General features: G+C 24.1%; 2 protein-coding genes across 8 annotated transcripts in view; one reads left to right on the forward strand and one right to left on the reverse strand.

The window, feature by feature from the left end:
* Positions 1-23,168, reverse strand: part of LOC129606973 (potassium voltage-gated channel protein Shab) — a 202,648-nt gene that overhangs the window by 114,676 nt on the left and 64,804 nt on the right. The gene's annotated exons all lie outside the window — the stretch shown is intronic.
* Positions 7,795-9,075, forward strand: LOC129606931 (neurotrophin 1). The gene is made up of 2 exons (XM_055517578.1): positions 7,795-7,965; positions 8,663-9,075. The coding sequence occupies exons 1-2, from the start codon at positions 7,795-7,797 to the stop codon at positions 9,068-9,070; spliced, it is 579 nt and encodes a 192-aa protein (XP_055373553.1). The 3' UTR covers positions 9,071-9,075.

The raw sequence follows: 23,168 nt of genomic DNA on the forward strand, positions 1-23,168 counted from the left end.
TATTCGTTTTACGGATACCACATAACAAAGCAAATAGTAAAAACAGAAATAAAAAGCTATAGATAAAATTTAAACTTCAATAATAATGAAAATTTTCAAGAAATTATGAATCAGGTCTAGACAGTAAAACTTGATTAACTCTTTCGCTTAATCATTTAGGTTGAATGGTTTTTAGCCAAATTAATTTTTTTTTAGAAACGTAAAAATGCGAACGGCGGTTTCGTCACTGGGAGCACAATTTCCCCAGTTTATGCAGATGATATTTTACTAGACAATGCCCAGTGAAGAAATACGCCATTGCAACAAACCCGTGATTAACTTAGATGAGCGTAATAGAAGAAACAATTTCGCATGACATTACCCCTTCGTGTCCCGCCAGAGAGAAATCGGTTTATGAATCACGTCTAAGTGGAGTAAATGTAATTCTTCACTATAAATCGATGTGAAGTAGTGGCAGTAACAGTCCTCGGCATTGGCTCTTACTAAGACAGTTCATATTTCATCTTTAAGTCCAGTTGCTGTTAACTTTATTTCTAATTCGCAAATTTTCTTACAATATTCTTCACTTCGGTAGGCGGTTCGTTATATATGGACTATCGAAACATCATAATTCCAAAAGAAATATGATATACATCTCCTTCCCAATTTAAGAGAAATTTCAACAAAAGTTTATAATAAACGTATGCAGGTTTCACTCAATTAAAAACATTTATCAAGATAAATTTATTGCTAATGTAAATTTCGAGCACCCAATCTTCTTCAACATGTATCCAAATACATATGTACATATATGTATATTTTTTTATATAATATATCAAATTTTCAAAAACTCTTATAAGATTTATAAGTGAAAAATGAATGACTTCTTTACTTAGTCTTTCAGTGACTGCTTGAACTTTTCAACAAAATCCTATAGAAGATTAAGATTCTTTTTCTAAATATAGAATTAATGAAAAACCTGTAAGAATATTTTCCTCATTAATTGTGATTTTTTTTTCAGTTCATAAACGATATAAGATTCCACATTTTCTTTTATTCATTTTTTAATTTATTATTAATTTTTTTTTTCATTGTAAACGAAAAGGTTAATAAATTCATAACATTATGTAAGCTTTTTTTTTGTGCACCAAAAAAACAAAAATAAAAAATATTACTCACTTTTCAAAAAAAAAAAAAAAAGGTGCTTTATTATTCACACATACAAACATTATATGTAATATACAGTTACAATTCTATTTTATTATTATTTTACCTTTCAAATTCCTTTTTAAAGAATAATTCAAATACTATGATGATGGAATATAAAATATGGTCCTTAGAATAAAGAAAGAAAAAAAGGTTCATAAATACAAACATAAAAGAGAGAAAACAATCACAGAAGAAAAACAAAGTCAACATAACTGTACCAAATGTATAGCACACATGAATAATAAACGAATAAAAACGTCAATGACGTCATTCATGACGACAACCTCAAAGATTTCTTGATTTTTTTTTCGTTTTTAATTTTTCTTGTTTTTTTTGGTATTTTAATTTTCCTCTTCTGTAGGTTTATACGCGCTTACATCTACCGATACATTGTATAAATTTGACCTGAATATAGTAATAAAAAAAAGCAAAAAAGCAGAAAAAAATAATAAAAAAATTAAAGAGGGCACATAAAAAGGCACCTTTTGATTTTAACGAGAATAAAAAAGAAACACAAACAAAAAAAAATGTAATGAATTTTAATCAGTTAACAGAAAACAGAAACAAAACAAAAAAAAACAATAAAAAAACACATTTGCCCCATAAATTTTTCAATGTTAAAAATGTATACAGAACAAAACAGAACAGCAAAAAAAAAGAGCGTGTTGAATTTAATTTCTATACACTTTTGTAATAAATAGAATTATAATTTTTTTTTTGTGGCACATAAAGGATAATAAAACATTACGGGTTTTAAACTTGATTTTTAGCACACATACATTGCACAGCTATGCGATAGTTAACAGATCTCTCAATAGGCAAAGAGATAAGTAAAGACAATCAACTGAAAAAACAAGTTTCGCTAAATACCATTCACATATATGCATGTAGTTCTTTTCATATACGTCACAAATAGTGTTGAAATATTGCTTCTCTTTACACTCATCTCACATATAAATTGGAAGTTTGTGTGACAGAAGAAGTGTCAAACTGGTTTATGTGAAATTGAAGTTTACGTCAATTTTAAGTTTACGTTAAAAGCAGTTTAAGTTGCAACACAGAAAGGATTTATGTATGATCATACCAGTAAAACCGAACACAATTAAAACGTTTTATGTAAAATATTTTTTATATATATAGATAGATATGAGAGAAAAATAAAAATTTTAAGAACATTATTTCAGAATTATTCAATTTGCAGAAATTCTTTATTAAATCGAAAAAATCAAATCTTTTAATTATTAATTGAATAAAAAACTTTTATTGAATTTAAATGAAAAAATTTTCTTAATTAAAATTAATCAAAAATAAAATTATTTGACATATCACTGAAGTGTCAACATTTAAGTTTATTTGTATTTTGACACATTTATATGTCAAACAATATTTGATTTTTTCACAATTTTTATACTGAAAAATACTTTATTATACTAATTTTTTAAATTTTTGTTTACATTTCTCATAATATACTCTGTATATACATATATACATGGCATACATATATCTGTTCTATATTCAATATTATATTGACGCATCTTAAATTTTTAAGTCAAAAAGCTCTTTAATAGATTCAATGTAGTTTTTTGAGCAATGTAAACATAATTTTAAAACAAGAATTCATTTATGTATTATTAGATTATGTATATTTATCTGTACGGTTGTACAAAATTGAGAATTTCACTATAATCATAAATTTATATTAAAAAAAAAAGAAGGGAAAAGGGAGTAAAAAAAAATCAAAGTAAATATGTACATTAAAAGCATTGCCATATAATCATTCGCATTGTTACGTCATTAATTTTCTTGTATTTTTTTTTTGATTTTTGTGTATGAAAATTATATAAATGAAAAAAGCTTTACTATATAATGTACGCATTATTATGTATACTATTTTTTTTTCCGTTACCATCATCATTGCGACCATATAATCATTGCCACCCTTAATAATATCAGCATCATAATCATTGCTTCTATCAATATCACATTTTTTTTTTGTTTTCTTGTTTTCCACCATCATTACCAATCATTGTGTATACCCGTGCAGATATACAATTATGCGCGTGTATATGTATGTACATATATATTATGTATATAACCATTTCGTATTGAATCTAGCAAAAAAATTTTTCTTTATCAATGTTAAACAATAATAAATATTCAATCTATGTATGTATGTATAAATGTGGCTATAGTATACACAAAATTTATAAAAAATAAATACGTATATGTGTACAGTGTCATACCATTATGAAATGGTATTGTGATATATGTTTGTATATGTTTTTGTATCAATGAATAAATATTTCTTAATTTTCATTTTATTTTTTATATTTTGTTTTCTTTTCCTTTTATTTTTGTTATCCTTTTGCTTTAAGTTTTATATTACTTTATTATATTGTTTCCTTTTATTTTTACATTATGAGATCAAGAAAAAAACACAAAAAAAATGGCAAAAGTGGCAAAAAGAGGCAAAAACGGTACAAAAAAAAAAATGAAAAGTGCTCTTTATAGTTTTTATCTTTTGTTTTTCATGCTTTAATAAATTTTCATGTTTAATATTAAATAAGAAAAAAAGTTGATAATATTTGTAAATATAAAGTATGTATATATGTATGTGTATACACATAAATAATTTATATAACAAAACATTATACATACACTTTATTTTACAGAGTGTTTCTAAGAAAATTTCAACTGGTTTTCATTATATAAAAAATATGTTTTCAATTTTTAATTAAAATTGAAATTAAAAATCGAATTACAAGTGAATACGGCCATTTTATGTAGTTTTCCAATTATATCTATAAGCTCCAGAAAATATGAACTACAATTGACTAAATAAAAAAGTTTAGCTGAAACAATTGTAAAAATTTTAACCAAAAAATTTAATTTTTCTGGAAAACCAAATTATTCTTTCTCTAAAAAAAATATATTTAAAATATGTTATAAAAATACAATGAGCTTCTTTTTAAGTACACATTTCAGTTTTTTGAAATTCTATTCCTTAAAAATTATTTCAACTATAATGTTTATTGTTCCAATTAAAAAACGCCATGGAAAGGCAAGAGACAAATCAAACATCTTGTTAAAAATAATGTAACATGTTGGCGACCGAACACATATCTTAAAATTTTGACTATATAGGCTTAGAATTTTTTATTATACACACGCTTTCCAAAACAAAAACAAAACTAAAAAGTTATTGTCATATCTGACAAAAATTTTGAAATAATTATTTTGTATACACATTTTGTATACAAATACAACGAACATATACATATATTCAATGTATACCATATACATATGTACGTACTTGTGGCAATGTGTAAAGAATTTACATTAACAATGAGGGGAAATGATATGGATGCTCTAAAATTTATTACATACGAGTACTTAATATATGAGAATATAACATACATACTAATTTTATAATATTGCAAGTATGTATGTGCGTTTAAATTAATTTTGGTGTGAAAAAATTAGTCACAAAATTGCTTGGGTTAAAGAGCATAACCACACATACCAAAGTGATTGTTATGTTACATAAAATTGAACCTTTATAATTTCTACTCGGTTTTTTTGGTCTTTTTTGTAGGTTTTAGAAAATTTTTCAAATTTTATCTCAAATTGAGAATTTCTTTAACCATAATTTTTCTCTATGTAAATACAAGCTATCTAATCCATATAATTTGAGAAAAAATATTTAACATTTTTTGGGGTTACCGATTTGAAAGTTAACATTTCTATTTTTGCCAATATATATGTATATATACGTTTTTCTTTTGGTATGACGACTACTCTCAATTTATAGGATTGTGGAAACCCATTTTCTTTGGTTTTTTGATATAGAATACAATATTTATATTGGTATTTTAAAATTTAAATTTTTTTCTTTTTTTCTATATGATCTACATAATCAAAAAAATTATGTTTGTAAAATAGCTAGATAAAAGAAAATATTAATATTAAAAATATGCAATAAAAAATTGAACTGCATTAAAACTCACTTGCATATTTACATACTTTATAAGGCATTTACGAACACATGTACATTTTATACCTTTCATTTATTCTAAAATTGGAAAAGTGTAAAATTTACAAAGTTTTACAAGGATATCAATAAATTTATTTTATCACCACGTAACACAGTTTGGATACGCGAATATTTTTTCATAACAAAAAAAATTTTTATTGCATACCTTGTGCAAAAAATGTGAATAAAATTTACTTTTTCATTGCATACTTTTTGGATTAAAAAATAACATTATTTTACGAAGGGGTTATTTTTTTGGTTGTTTTAAGTAAATTATTTAAAACTGAAAACTGAAAATCATAAAATAAATAACGTTCAATTATTTATTAAATTGCAACCAAATTGTCATCGGATTTCAAAAAGAAATTCTTAAGTTAAGAAATCGTTATCACAAATGTTTTACTCTCACTAAAGGTCTACTCATCCAGTATTCAATTACAACCCAAATAAGATATAGAGAATAAAATTCGTGTAAGAATACCGTTTACCAAATTGGAGAATATAAGAAATCATTACAAATAGAAATTATTACAAATATATTTTTTGCCACAACTTTCATTAAAAGAATGCGGAATTTTGTGTTTATATTATTGTTATGATAATTTTAACCTCATTGCAATTTACAAGCATAACATCAAATGTTCTTAAACCTTATAAAAGCTTGTGAAATGGCTTTAATAATTACTTAACTTTAAAAAGTTCTATTTATTTACTAAAGTTTTCAATACAAATACGTTTAATGCCGTCAAATATAATTAAAATAAATTTACCCTAAACGAGTGAATAAACAAGTAACAAATAACAATACGTTAAAGAAAGTTAATACATTTGTACTCAAAAAATTAAAATCTCTTCTTTTATTACCAACCATTTCTCTTTTATTGCTTTCTTTTTATAAAACTACAAGTGTAAGTCAAAACAATTTACGTGATTTCAATAAAAAATACTTTTACTAATTAAAATTTAATCAAAGGTATTACCAATAAGCTTTAAATTTTATAATCATGAACTTTTATTACTTATAATTGTCAAACTTATTTAATCGAGGCATGACAATAATTAAAATATTAAAATACAATATTAACATTCAATATTTAACAATATTATAATGATTTTTGAATAATATTGTAGTGATAATAATCAATTTTTTGAAAACATATATAGCATAATTGATTTATTTGTGATTTTAAACAATGTTGTGGCAATACTATTTATTTTAACTTTTTTGCACGTCATTAACTACCTTTCTCCGTTTGCTTTGCTTTGCTTACCTTGTTTAATTTATGTCTTTTCTAGAAAAAAATCGAAATAATATTTGACATGGTACTCTTTTTCAATTCATATTTTGAATTCTCTTCATTTAAAAATACAGAGAAACAAAAGTAAAAGAAGAGTATGCTACGCTATCACATAATAATTTCTCTTAAAAATTTCATGAAATCATAAAATAACCTTGTTTATGTGTATACCTCTCAAGTCTGAATTCTCAATGAAGTGACGTTTATTTTGACTAAAATTTGCTTTTTAGAAACCAGTTTCTTCTTTCCACACAATTTTTTTTTTTGTTGGTTTTGAATGTCGCTATTGAGTTCATTTACTTTGGTTGGCATTGTTTTGATCGTGACATCAATTTATTTTTTGATTTTTTGTGAATCAAAGAGAAATTATTGTGCATTTTTTGTTAAAATTTAGTTATAAAAAATAATCGCGAAATTTTTATTTAATTAAAAATATATTGGTTTTTTTTTTTCAAATATTTAAATTAATTAAAATTTAAATTAAATACAATGCAACAGTATTAAAAGAGAGAAAATTTTTGCATTTCTTTGGTGAAAATTTTCTTTTCTACAAACATAAAAAAAAGAAGAAAAAGCAAACAGAAAAACCGGACCGATTTTATTTAGAAAAGAAACTTTTGGATTTGAAAATAGAAAACAAAAAAAAAATAATAAAAAAAATTATGTTAATTATAAATGTGCTCCAATTTTCAAATATTTCAATTTTTAAATTTCTCGATTTTATTTAAAAAAAAAAATTAAACAAATTATTCTAATATCAAAGCAATTTTAATAGACAAAATTTATAATGAATTTATGATTAAATTGTGATATACTTTTAATATTATAACATTTTAATACATTAAAATACCATTATTATTGATATTTTCATCGAAAACATCATTATCATCATCATCACCATCATCATCAACAACAAACAACATCATGAGATCATTTACTAAATTATTTTGCATTATTTATTTATTTTCATTAAATATTCATTTAAATGTGGCATCAACATCATCATCATCATATTTATTATCAGGAGCATCAGCAATAGTAGCAGCAGCATCTAATTTACCAAATACAGAAGATCCATTAGATGACTTTGATTTTATTGAAAATGAAAATATTTCAAATGATTCAATAGAAAATTTTAATTTAACACAAACAACTACACAACAATCACAATTACAATCATCAATAATAAAATCGAATAATATTAATAATATAGAAGAAGATGAAAATATTGAAAGTGAAATAACAAATGATTATTTACTACCAATTAAAAGGAAAATGATTAAAAATGCAATAACAAAATCATTAACACATAAAACTTTAAGTCAAAAATTTGTTGAAGTGATTCCAATATTAAGAGTTTTATCATCACAACAAAAAATTGCACTTTCATCATTAATATCAGCACAAATTTCAGCGAAACCAGGAACAGAATTAAAATTAAGTCAAGTAAGTATTGAAAATATGCAATTGTGTTAGTTTATGATTATAACAAAACTTTTGTTTTAGATTTACCCAAGGTAGCATAATTTTAATTTAAAGTAAATGGCCTTCATTCAGTATCATGATTGAGAATCTAAATTTTGATACTCGTGTTGACGGTACTAAAGCAAGAGTTCATTACTTTAGTACCGTCAGCAGTCTCATTTTTTTTCGGGTTTTCAAAGGCCAACTCTGATTGAATTGAGTTTATTTTATTTATCAATCTTAATAAAATAAACTCAATTCAAATAACATAAATTCAAATCTATTTTCGTGTCGTCAGTGCATAATTTTTTTTTTGCTCGCGAACGGTCTGCCGCGATGCCGAGTCCTTGGCCGCCTTTCCTACATGTTTGAATTTCTTAAAAAATTTGATAAATAAAATGATCAATTAATTTAATTACTAGTATCAAATGGATTTGAAAATTAGAACGGATTATATCGAAACATATTAATTATTTAAGAAAGCACAATTTACTATCTATACCATACTGTATAGAACTATTTTTTTTTGGAATTATTTATAAATTATAAGTTTAAAAAAAAATATTGACTATCCAGCTATATTGATTATAACCTTAAATCACTAAACAAACCGCTTAAATTCCCAATTCAATAAACTAATCAATAAGTTAATAAATTTTTTTTTGTTTTGTATTTTTAGGTTCGTTCAATTTTTGGAAATAATCAAAAACTTATTTTACCATTGGTACTTGATATCGCTAATATGGTTCGAAATGCCGCTAAAAGTTCTTTAACGAAATATTATGATACATTAGAAGATGAAGATGAAAAATCAATATTATCATCATCAATACAATCATCAGCTGAATCAAATTTACATAGACGAATTTTTGACCAATCAATTAACAATAACAATAATTATAAAAATCATAGATTTGATGAAAATAATTTCGATAATGATGACATTGCTACCGATGATGACAATTATTATGGTGAAATAATGGATCCAATTATAATCAATAATGAATTATATGATGCATATCGTTCAGATAAAAACAATAATAGTTCAATGGAAATGAAATTAAATGATGATGGACAAAATACATAATGGAATTTAAAAAAAATTTTTTTAAAAATCTGCGATATCAAAAATTTTTATTATATAAAATAAAACACACATCCGCGCACACACATATTTATTTATTTAAGAAAATATAAATGAATTGTTATTAAATATTTTAATATATAATGAAATTATACAAAATGTTATTTATATAAATTAAATTAAAAAATAATTATTATAAAAAAAAAAAAGAAATAACAAAAACCTTTTTAGATTTTACTATATGTGTGTGTAATTTATAGTGATATACAGAAGACAATTGTTATAATTATGCCATAGAACTACTTTTTATGAGTGGCGCTGTTTTAAATTAAAAAACTTAAATCAAAATACTTACTAGCGTCCCTCAAAAAAGTAGCTTGTTATGTAATTGAAAAAATTATCTTCTATATATCACTATAAACTATATGCACAATGATTTTACTCAATTTTCTTGTTGCATTATTGAAATAAGTTGAAAAATACACCGAAAATTTCAAATAAAATTTGTATATAATGAGGACCTTTTATTTTTAAACTTATAAAATAAAATTTAAAATTATTTTGAATATTGAGTAATTTGTGTATTGTGTATTTCAAAGACTTTGAAAGTTAGAAATAATATTCTATATATTCAACCAATCTTAACTGATTCTTCTTTTTTAGATTTACTAGATTTAAAAGTCATTAATTATATTAGAATTAATGTTTTTGATATTTAAAGTTATGAAAAAAAAGTTTGTTAAAAAATTTTATTCAAAATGATATAATCTTTCATATGTAGTTGAAATTTTGAATCAAAAATCAATCTTTAGTATAATTGTGTGTGTATATGAGCAATATATAAGAACAAGGATTATTTGATAGAAAACCAAAGTAGTACATATAATCGTCAACCGGAATACACACTTTTTATTAAGGTATGAAAAAAGTAATTTTGAAATTTAATTACGAAATAGAAATTATATTTTCGACACACGTACATATTATTTTTTTTTCTTTTTATTTTCTAATTTACAACCGAATATCCATTATTAAAATGTACATAAGCAATAAAAAAAAAACAAAAAAAACAGAATTACGAAAGAAAAAAAGTTATTCGTCCTGTTCACGGAATATTTATGCAAATTTTGTAAAATTAATTTTAGGTCAAGGTTTTCCTGTTTTCTTCTAAAATATAGATAAACATGCCATTAGAAATTTCAATATTAAATACAGTAAAACTCAGTTAAGTTTTTTTTATTTAAAATATCAATACGTGTTAGGAACATTATTATTTTTGGACTTTAAAAATTATATTTCCAAATTTAATTTCAAGACTTACCACAAGGAAAATGAATAAAAACATCGCTCAGTTTTGAATAACAAACTTTTTCAAGTTTCACTGTGTCCTTAAATATTATTATACATACAAATTTAATATTGTTAGTCCTAACGTAACTTATGCTATAGTTACATTAGTAGGTACCTTACATTTAAATAACAATAAGAAGCATTTAAATAACATTCTAATTAAAAGAAAATTCTCAGTAGAAGGAGAATAGTTATCTTGACTCTTATCAATTATTCACAAAATAAAAATTTAAAATTATTCTGCGTCAGGATTCTTTTAACTCTCGTAATAATTACACTCTATTAAAGACACCAACTTAATGATTCCGTACATTTCGCGTTACACAAAATTTTTGGCCAATCGCCATAGGCTTTTAGAATCCAATTAAAACTTATTTATAGAGCTATATACTATTTTCCCTCTAATAATTTGAAAAAGGAAATTTTTACCATACTTGAAATGTTTTTATTATATAATTAAAGTTTGTATGTAGAGTAATTCACTCGTTTTGGGTTAAAATAAAATGTGCAAAACGTAATTGTATAACAGCTTAAATACCAAATATGTAAATATATGAAATGTATATATGGAAAAAATTAGTTAATTTTCAATTCAGGAATTTCTAAATCCTTTTATAATTAAATTGTTATGCAATATATAATTGATAGGATTTTGAAGTTTGTTGTATATAGAAATCAAAAGCAAAACAAAAATTGTTTGCACGTACGATCAACTAAATGTCTCAACACACGTGTATCCGTGTATGCTGCTATAAACAAATGGGAAGTGTAAAATATATGTATATATATAATATATATTATACGTAGTTATGTGTATACATATAAATCAGTGTAAGGGCAAAGGATTCAAATTCAATTCAGGTTAATTTTGTATTTAAAGAAATGAGCTTGATACATTTAACATAATATGTATGTGTGTGAAATATACATATGTATATATATAAAATGGGCCTAATAATAAAAATAATAAAAAGAACCTTAAAACATTTCTTTTTTTGCGTAAAAAAACTACTTTTTTTAGCATTTAATTTATTAGAGTTGGTCAGGCAACTTTTTTATTTTTATAAATCATAACTGTACTTGTATACATATAGCTAAATTCAATTCGTATAGAGTACAGCTATGTATATTCGAAATTTAAAAAACTTTACTTGCAGTACTTGAACATACAATATGTCGGACATTTGATATTCTATGTTGTGTTAAAATATTTATAAATTGCAATTTATCAAGCAAATAATATAGAAATTAAGGTTCTTGAACATAACCATTATATTATAAAAAAATAATTCAGAACCTTATATGTAAAATTTAAAAATTATTTTTAGCAACGATACAATCTAATTGTAATTTTTTGCAATTTACAAAATTTCTTAAAATTAATCAATAAAATGTTTTTTAAAAGTCAAATATCTAAAAAAAAAATTTTAAGACTTTTTAAAATTTAAGTAGAATTTGAGTAGAACTACTTTTAAGACTTAAGTAGAATTTTAAAAATTAAGGGTTGCTTCTTCTATCACGGCATACTATACTTGAACTTTAAAAAAACAAAATTTTTTTTTTTTTTCCTTCTTCACTCCTTTAAGGAGCATAGGGCTAGTGCATGATATCTATCATGACCTAGTTTCTATAGTCATAGAGAGTTAGCTAGGTAGGTGAATAGCCTACCGTAAAAAAACAAAATGGCAGTTATAATTTACCGTTATATAAAATCCATGGAATTACCATTAAAAAATTTTTCTTAACTCACGCAACCTACCTCAGTGTGGTAGGTATACATAGAATGTTTTTCAGAGCAGTATTTCACTTGTTGAAGGGAAAAGTGCTACAATACAAACCACTGGCTTGACCCAACTTTATTTAGATTTAAAATAAAATAGAAAATTTTTAAAAATCTGGACGGGGAGCAACATACACATATCTACGAGATATTAATGCAATTGGTGTGTTGAATTCATTAGTGTGGTAAGAAAATCAATTATAAATTACTGCCACAAAGTTTATTACACACTAAACGGTTCATTTTCTTTTAAATTTAGTCCTGAATGGAAATTAAATGAGATGCAAAAAAAAAAGTAACAAAAAAAAAATTAAATTAAAAAAAAAATTTACGTGAAATCATTATACAAGTGAAATTTCAGTAAGCATTTAATTGTGCTTCTTTACCTATACAATGTGTTACAATTTTTCATCCGTATTCAGTTATAAACTTTTTCTCTTCTTCTTCTTTTCAAGTTTCAAACAACATCGTCAATCTTTTTCCATAAGAATAATAAAAATTTTACTCTGAACAAGAAATACAGAAGAACGTTATGTCTTTATCAATAATATCATTATATAATAATATCCTACATTTACATACATTTAAATCTAACGCAGACACATACATATATGAGATAAAAACTTTAAATATAAAAATATGCATATCTAAATTTATTTTGATAAGGATGTATAGAAAAGGAAAATATTATTTAAAATATAAAAACACAAAATAAAAAAAAGTTCAATAATATTCAAATCACGTTAAAGGAATTTCATAAATATTAATAAGTGAATTGATACTTCTATTTTGTGATCTAAAATATTGCGTACACACATAGAGTATGAGATTCCACAATTTATATACCTATAGTTGTATAGATAAGACAGCATACAATAAGACAGCAATTCACATACACACATACATACACAAAACTCATATTTGTAACAAAATAAAAATTTTTTCTTGCTCGTACATAGCACAGTCTTAAACTTACACACATATAATCAGGGGCATATATAATGTTAAATATACAAAAACGTTAAGTACTTAATGAAAACTACTAGCTATATATACTTACCATAAATAATAATACGTCCTTATGTTTACGCATGCATAACACAAATTGTCAAACGTAATTTTAATAAAGAAAAGGTCTTTAATCGACTTAAGACACAAAAAAAAAATAATAAACAAAATATCTCTATATGTATAATATGTATATGTACATAAAATTAAGGTATATAGGTATAATTATTAAAAATAAATCTCTTTCCAATTAGTATTTAAGAGAATAAATTAAGATTAAAAAAATATCTTCTATACTTATAAGTTAAATGAACTTAATGAAATTAAGAACTGTATCTGGGAATCACCTTGATGTTTGAAATGGTTTGAAGTAGAACCTCGTTGCTTTAAACCTTGTCTCTGACTGGACAGTTGGCTGTGACCTGATTAACAACCCACAAAATACGGAACTAGATGTTTTGAGCAGGATATACAGGGTACCAGGCATAACTCCATCGAAACTCAACGCTTTAACATATAACCCTAATGAGAACAGAATTTCTACAATATAAAAAATAAATAATTGAAATTCCATTGGAATCCTGTTTTAAACACAAAAAGTACAAGGCGTACTCGTAAAATGGTAACATTTCACTTTATTTGTTTAAATCTATCTCTAAGTTTAAATAATAGAAATGATAGCTATAAATGATGATATTCATATAACCTCATATTATTTTGCATAAAATTAGGGGAAATCTTAGAGTAAGTTGGAATTTTCGAAAAGAAGCACAATTCGAAAACTTGAAATTTTTTTTTTGTTTTTTAGGCAAAGTTCATTTAGAATTGACGGGGGTATTTAAATTGCGGTACATTATGAAAAAAATATTCTCTTTTCATTTTATTCACTTTATGTTCCTCAATAGATTGCATCGTGTTATATTGATAATGAGCGTAAGAAATTGTGAAAAAGAATTATACAATTATAGCAGGAAAATGATTGCAATTTCCGATTTTTAAAATCAAAAATATTATAAGAAATCTATCAAAAAATCATATAAATATTTTTTTTTGTTAATTATTCATTAATATTTTCAAAATTTAATGAGTTCATATATGCTAATTAAAAACTCATTAGAAAACTTAATATTAAATGCTGTATATCAATAAAGTGAGTTTCATATTTTCTTTTTTTTTTCTTAAAGCATAAAGAATTTAAGATATTTGAGATCTCTGAAAACAAAAATCTATCCAATTTAAAAGTAAACAAATGTATGCCTATATATTGAGCTAACATATTATGTGTAAATCATAAGTGTGTATATGTATATGAGCAAATACATAATCTGAGATTATAAATGAGTTTTTAAATTATATTTTTGTTGTTGATGAAAGTCAAAGAAAAAGAAAATTAAAAGAAAACAAAAAGATAAGTAATTTTCTATAAAAGACTGACAAAAGATATAAGATGATTTTTCTTAAAATTTACATATATTTTATAAGTTATTTTTTAAAAATTTATTGCTTTATAATTTGTATTTAAATATAAATTTAATATTATATAAAAACACAATTTTATATACTATAAGTACATATTCATAATTCTATATATGCATACGGATTATTGGATATACCCGTATGTACATACTTAGACATACATTCGATAAATTTATAGCAAATGAACCAGAAATATTGAAAAAAAAAATTTCAAAAGATATACATAATATATTTTACGCTTATTAAACTAATCTTCCATCTCCTTTATTTTAAATTCACATAATATGCTTTTATGGTGCATATGTTTATGGTGCTTTTTCTATACCAACATATATATATATATAAACCTCCACATATTAAAGATTTGTACTAAAACGTATCCATGTACATATATGAGAAAATTTCACTACATAAGCTCTCAAATATATGAGTATGTAGTAAGAGAAAATATTTTAATAGATGAAAGAAAAATCTATTTTTGAATTATTGTCGAATTCGATATTATTTACTGTTTAATGTGTTATTGTCTAATGTATTAATATTTAATATTATAAACTGTAATAATAATTTATGTATTAGGAAAAAATAACAGATTATAAAATGCTATTCATGCCTACATATTATGTTATTTACGTAAGACTGTAGAGTTAATCAAAAATTTTATTGATTTTACATTGACATTCTACAAGTATAAATGTACATGAAACGGTGGTAGCTGTCACCGGTCATGTACAATAAGAGTCTCAAAATAAATTATAATCTTGTAACCATATTTGTTATACATAAATGTTTCCTCATTGGAAATCAGAAAAAATTTTTCATTACATATAATAAAGATAATTTTGATATATAAAATAAAATAGAATATAAGAATAAAATTATAATGAAATAAAATTGGAATTCAAGTTGATATTTTACAGGAAATGAGGTCTTTTAGATCTACCAAGTAAAATATATTACAATGCTTATATATATATATATATATATATATATATATATTAAATGTACATGGACATTTTTATTATGCGAAATTAATTATAATTCATCTTAAGGACTTTTTCATTTATAAGGACTCGTTTTTTGTTTTTTTCTTATTCTCAAAAAAAAAAAATATTGCATACTTCTTGAGTTGTCCATTTTTTTCGTTTCCATTTTATTGTAAGAATATTATAAGAAAATCTTCTTTAATGAACAATAATTTTTATCCTTAAAAAAGTAAAATATAGTAAAGCACAGCATGTCTACATGCATAGCTATAAATTTATAAAAATATAACAAAATCAAAATAATCAAAACTATAAAAATAAATTAAATGAAATGATAGGAAAGGAAGAGACTGCACAGAATGGTATAAAAAGGCAAAAAAAAAGAAGCAAAAATTATTTTCACATAATTTGAAATAAATAAGGGAAAATTTTCCACAGCATTATTTCAATATTACTTTAAAATTTACGTCCATTTTCAGTCTGGATTCATCTACTTTTTTTTACTTTAATAAACCTAGTAGTTGCAAAGTAGCACATTTCTCTTAAAAAACTTAATTCTTTAAAAATTATTTGTTGAAAAAACAAAATTTTACTTTGCTTCTACTACTTTCTTTTATTCGAAATGAGAACTTGAAAGAGCTTTTGACTTAATGCCCACATTTTGACAGATCAAAATGTTGAATCCAAAAAGAAAAACGTACTAACGGGAGAACAGGTTTAAAATAATAAGCACATTTTTCTCAATTTTGTTTGAGATGTCCTAAAAATATGAAACATGAATGCGTATAATCATCCAAATATACAAACACACATATCTGTTTAAATATATGCATAAAAAGAAGAAAAAACAAGTGAATCAACAACCTTGAAAGATTCTGTATGAAAATTTTATTTCTGTATGAAGATTTATTTTAATTTTTTTTTCCTGTTTTATTCTTGTTATACTTTATTAAATATTACTTATTTTACTTAAGGTTGCTTTTTTTCACGAATTTCCGTTCATATAGATCAAAAGGAATAACAAAAAGGATTCAACAATATCTTGATATTCTTAAAACTCATAAAATGACAAAAATTGTTATGATATTATGTATAACAACTTCACATACACATATGTATAGAATACATACACTATGAGCTAAATCATACATGTAAACGTTTGTTTCCCTTGTTACACAACACTTGAATGTGTATATACTTTTTGTATGCTAAAACTTTTACATGTTATATGAAATGCGTTACTCTCGTATAGTTTAATTCACATGATTAATTTTGTTATATTAGCATATTAGGAGAGAAGATGTGTGTATGTCAATAAGTTATTATGCTAGTAAACTTAACATTATTCTCATCTAATTGATGATTACATTAGAATTGAAACACCCACCATAATTATTTATAATTTGCATTTTTATGTGTGTATAGATTCTTTAACATTTAATATTATGAGAATAAAATTAACTTTTCTTGGAAACATTAAATTTAAATTATATAAATGTAATCATTTCCTAATGTCTTTAGTTTTAAAGATTATATTTAAAAGACTTTGGATAATACCAAATGGTGTAACACTTTTCATATACATATAACTAGTTATGGTGATTTGAAATCAAAATTTAAACAGTCAAAATGGGAACGGAATCATTGTCAAAACGAAACGTATAAAGTTACAAGTGTATGACAATTGGAACATAACTATAACATTAAAAATTCATAACAGTTTAAGTATATGAGTAAAGTTTAAAAGATACAACATTCAAAATGTGTAACATTGGAAATGTATAACACTTAAATTGAATAACACTTAAATCGTATATCACTTAAAATGCAGGATACTTAAAACATATAAAACTGAAAATATATAACACTTAAAAGTTATTCCATATAAAATGTATAACACCTAAAACGTATAACGCTTAAAATGTATAACATTCGGAATATATAACACTTAAAATGTATAACTCTTCAAACGTATACCATTTAAAATGAATAAAACGTAAATACTGCAAGATTCATCATCTGTTCGTTCATATTTAAATATGCAAAAGAATTTTCAAACATCAAAGCGTTCCATTTTCATAGCTCGTCCTTTAAGATGTCACAGCAAATATCGACGTTTTCCTAACCTCGAATTCGAACAAAAAGTTAAAATAACGCCATGAGATTTTACAAATCGCATTCAATATCAAACCAGCGTAACCAAATTCTTTGGAGCTTCTAAAGTTCAAAATATTTTGAAGCGGAAGCGAACATTTAAAAAGAAAACATCTATTGACATTCAATAAAATTTTTATATTCGATCAATTCTCCAAAAACTCTTTAACCTGTATACATTATTTTTACATAATTTTTTTTTTCAACTTTAAAAAAAAACAATGGCATATCTTTGGAACTTTATCTACAGAAATTTCATGAGTTTTACAAAAAGAAGAAGAACAAAAGAATATTTAATTTCACTTCAGTAGTCATTTTACATTCAATGACCCATGATGTTGTCAATTCACTTCACAAATATGCAAATATTATAGAAAATTCTAGAAATGAACTGAACAAAGTTAAAATAACACAAAAAAAGGGAGATACAAAAAAAAAAACAAAAAAAAAGTAAAAAATTTTAACTAACTTTCTTCTCCTTTTTAACACAATATTTTTTCCAATAAAAATTGTGACCCAAAATTTTGCTTATTAATCATTTGAAGTGTTTGTCTACCTTTCGGACTTTAGGTTTATGAAATTAACAATTGAACGATACTAACCTTAACTTCATGAAATTATGTAAATTTTGAGCCAAAGAAATTATCAACAATTTTTTTCTACACAAATTTATTTACAAGTGTTTCCTATTAATTTATATGTTTCCCTTTCCTCTTCTTTCTCCCTTTCTGTCTCTCTCTTTCATATTTGTCACACAAATTTTTGAAGAACCTCTATTGTGCAGCTATCACAATGTAGCCGTGTACAAAATGTAAGTTAATTTAACCTTCATTTGATCCTTACTGCCAATGCTACTTCCTATGGAGATCTCGCATAACATATATAATTTTCGATTATTTGAAGAAAATTTACTTTTTAGGAAGCCCATCGTTTGATCACTACTTTCTCTTTATCTATTAAAAAAAATATTTTTTTTAGATTTTTCTTTTACGAAAAAAACAGAACGTAAAAATAACCTTTCCCTATCACCTCATTGTTCCGATAACAAAAAATAAAAAACATTTTTATTTTCAAATATAAAGAAAAACCATAAAAAACTACAAAAAAAATTGTATCATGGGAGAAAAATATCGTATTTATTTTAATAAATTCAAATCCAGAGATGTACACTGATAAAAAAAAACTTTCTTAATAAAACAGAAAAAAAGCAAATAATGAAGAAAGTAAAGAAATATCAAAGAAGTACTAATATTGTTTTAAGGAAAAGCAAAAAGAAAAACAGAAAAGCAAGAAACAAAAAAAGCAACACAATTTTTTTGTTTTTCTTTCATTTTGTTATTCTTCTCCTTTTGCAATAAAAGTTTTCATCTCCACCTAAAGACATCGACAGCAGCAGAGAGAAGGAAAAAAGAAAATTTTCTCAAGAAATGTCATCAAGTGGAAAACAATAACTAGAAAAACAAAATAAAAAAAAAACTTTCAAATATAATATCAAATCCTAATATCAAGTTAATAAAAAAGGATAAAAAAGGATAACATGAGAAAGTTTTGTATTTTTTACTTTTTTGTTTTTTATGAAAGAGATAAAAATTTTTGTTTTTTTCTCCAAAAATTGTAATTAATATTTAAAATCGGCTGGAAATAACTTTTAAAATTATTTTCCAAAATGAACCATAATTTTTTTGAATTATATATAAAAATCGCGCAAATTTTTTACTGTTGCGGTTGATTTACATTTCCTATTGGTTAATTAATTTATAAAAATTAAAGGAAATCAATGCAGGTATGTGTACGTTTTTATTTGGTGTTTAATTGTCAGTAATATTTTGAATTTTTGTCGAAAATGTTTATGAATAGATGAATGATGTAGTCCTAAAAACTTCATTCTGTACCTCTTCCAGTATTATGTCTAAGGACGGTTCTCCTATTACTTAACATTTCAAAAAAAAAAAAAATAAAAACAAACTCTGGAGCACATAACCGAATTATATTTCGAATTCCCAGAATTATATAATATTTTCAGAATAATATTCAAAAATTTCAAAATTTTCATTGTAGTTTATTTATAATGTTGTTAACAAAAGAGATTCCAAATTTGAGAAAAAATGTAAAATCAGCACGTTTAACAAAGGTATGTTGTTGTTGCTGTGACCTGACGTACCCCAAAATCTTGGAAATGTCAGAAAAAAAACCGAAAAGCACAAAAGCTCTTTGTTTTGCAAAACTTTCCAGTTTTCAGGGATATTTAGTACTTACTGTTAATTAAGGTAAAAAATTTACAAAGAAAAAACTTCAAACAGACCAACGTTCTGTCGATTAACATTTAAATAAACTTTAAAATAAAAACTTTGATATAACTGTATAGAATGAATTGATGTATAAAAGTTTATTTTTTTTTAAATAATATTTAATTCAAATGTGAAAATGGTAGAAAAACGAAAATATTATATGTTTTTTTTTAATTTAAATTTTTAATTTTTTTGCATTTTAAATAGAATTTTTTTTTACAATCTGGGTTCTATTCTGATTTGATTTCTATTTTTTTTTGTTTTCCATACAAAAATTAATTAAAATTTATTATACAAAAAAAAAATGTTTCCGACATTTTTTTGAAAAACATTTATTTTTTTAATGTTACCTTTTTATATTTTCCATTCATGCGAAATATTATATTAAATTTAAATACTAAAATATTATAGAAAATCCTGATAAAAATTTTTAATTCATTCCTTTCTGCATGAGAAAAGAGCATGGTATAAAAAATTCAGTTATAGCAAACTTATAGTTCTCTATTAAAAATTAAATTGCGACCTGTTAAGATTATAATATTCGTAATAAATGATTTACGTTAAATCTTACTAAAGTCTTGGAGTGAAGAAATGGTTACAATGTCATGAAAGAAGGGTATTGTCATCGAACTACTAAAAAAGCTTAACTTGACTCTCTGCCATAATTAGAGAGACAACCCATTACTAAATATAGCATACAAGGTGTAGGCAACAATTATCCAGAACCGCCTAAGAGAAAAATTGTAAAAAACAATGCTGGGTTCTGCCCTATCAGAGTTATGTAGATCAAGCGAACACACTTCGAATAATAATCGAACAGTCAATACAGTACAAAATACACGCTCTTCACCGACTTCAACAAGACTTCCATCGCAATTAAGCCTAATGCAAAATGGAAAACACTAAAAGACAGGAGAAACCAGACAAAATAATTCGTATGATTTGAAGAAGCTGAGCTCAGGGTAATACATAGAGGAACAGTAAGCGAGACATTCAACACCCCAACAAGAGCCAAAAATGATTGCCATTTTCGCCGCTGCTCTATGCTAAACAAGGTAGTACCAACCGGCTGTATAAAAAGAAGGGACATAATCTGGAAACTCACATAACACCTAGAAGATCTTTTGACAACATTTTAATTTGCTCCGCATGTCAAAAAACAAACAGCTAGTCAGACAAGTGGGTCTAGAAATTAACATGGATAAAACTTAGGCATAAAAAATAAACTACACCATCCTGGTTAGCCTGGAATTCAATAGCTAAAAATAGAGTTCGTCAGCATACCTAATATGAAATACATCTACCTGGCCCCGCCATTAGGCCAGAATACCTAATGGCGGGGCCAGGTAGATGTAAACAACAGACTGAAGAAAGCAAGATCACCGTTTGGTGGACAACCTGTGTAAAATCGGTTCTGCTGTATGAGAATGAAACTTGTCATCCAGAAATTGCAACTATTTGTCAATAGAAGCCTCTATATAGGTCGAATATTGTCGAATAATATGTTGAATATTGTGGTCAACATATATAACAGCCGAAGATCTTTGGATAATAACAAACGTAGAACCTATTCGACAAAAATATTGTCGAATTCGCTTGGAGCAAATACCACAAATAGGACTGAAAACTTAAATCGGCTCAACACACTCTTAAAAAAGGTTTTTCACCGGTTAAATACTATAAAAGCAATATAATTCATATACAAACATATATATTATGGTGTGAAAAATTATAATTTTGATATCATATATAAAGTACTGAAAAATAATGCATATTTAATGTACAACTACAGAGTAAATAAAAATATTAATAAATATAAAAAAAATTGAAAAAAAAAATATATTTTTCAATTCTATTATTAACAAAAATTGCGAATTTTCACAAATATTTCCACGGATATGCTTATATACCACTTCTTACTAAAAAGAAAAATTTCATATATATATATCTACAATTTATATATGTGTATATGGTATATATGTGTATATATGTATATGCATATATTCAATTTTTAATATACATAATGTATATAATGGATGTGGCAATTAATTGATGTGCACTTAAATAAAAAATTTTTGAGGACATGGCCATAAATATTTATATTTATTTTGTCATAATTGTTTGTATATAACCAACCGGAATCAAACTATAATTATGATGGTAAAAATTTATTAAAAAAAATAATTTTTTTTTTTTGATAATTTTCTTAATACCTGAAAAGAGGGTTGCCAAATTTAGTATAAATATGTAAAATTAAAATTTTGTTAACGATATGGGTAATTCGAAAAGTGGATAATACTTAGTTCACTTCTTTCACAAAAAATTTAATCCGAATATAGAATAGTTATTAGAACCGTATAATGTATAACAGTTGTGTTTTTTAAATACTTTTAAATTTCCCATTTGGCAACCCTGCTTATAAAAAAAAGTTTTGGTAATTAACATTCAATTTCAATCATATGTGTGACTGTATATAGCAAACTTTTCATTAACGATAATTGGTATATATGTACATAAATGTAAAAAACGGTATTCTCTTCTTGAATAAATATTTTTGAAAATCTTTTTTTTGTAAGTAGGTACATATATACATTAAAGTTATTTGAAAGTTATAGACGAATTTTGACATTTCATATTGAAAAAATTTCGATATTAAGTCAATAATAAATTAAAGAATAATTCCAGTTCTTATAATATACATAGTTTTCCTGAAATCACTTTCTATACAATTAGAAATTCCGAAAATTCAAAAATTTTCAAAGAGCATAAGATATCAAAGACAGAATATATTTGAAATTTTGGTTATAAATGACAAATAAAAATTTCGAATTTAGTATAGTTTATAAACATTAAATATTCATAAACATGTTCAAATAACATTAAATTTTCTGTTATATTTTTAAATGTCAAATTATAAATAAATAATGACAAATTTCTCTTAACTATATGATTCCAATTTGATACTTTAAAACATTCTTTATTTAGTTGATTAAAAAATTCCAGAAAATATTATTATTCAATTAATTATACTGAAAAAAGTTTGTTTCCTTATGATCTAT

This window comes from Condylostylus longicornis, unplaced genomic scaffold (genome assembly GCF_029603195.1).
Source record: "Condylostylus longicornis isolate FDR11 unplaced genomic scaffold, ASM2960319v2 ptg000022l, whole genome shotgun sequence".
NCBI lineage: Eukaryota > Metazoa > Arthropoda > Insecta > Diptera > Dolichopodidae > Condylostylus > Condylostylus longicornis.

Coding starts and splice junctions, on each gene's coding strand:
- LOC129606931 (XM_055517578.1), top strand. CDS start 7,795: ATGATTAAAAATGCAATAACAAAATCATTAACACATAAAACTTTAAGT. Junction 7,966..8,662: donor CAGAATTAAAATTAAGTCAA/GTAAGTATTGAA, acceptor TTGTATTTTTAG/GTTCGTTCAATTTTTGGAAA.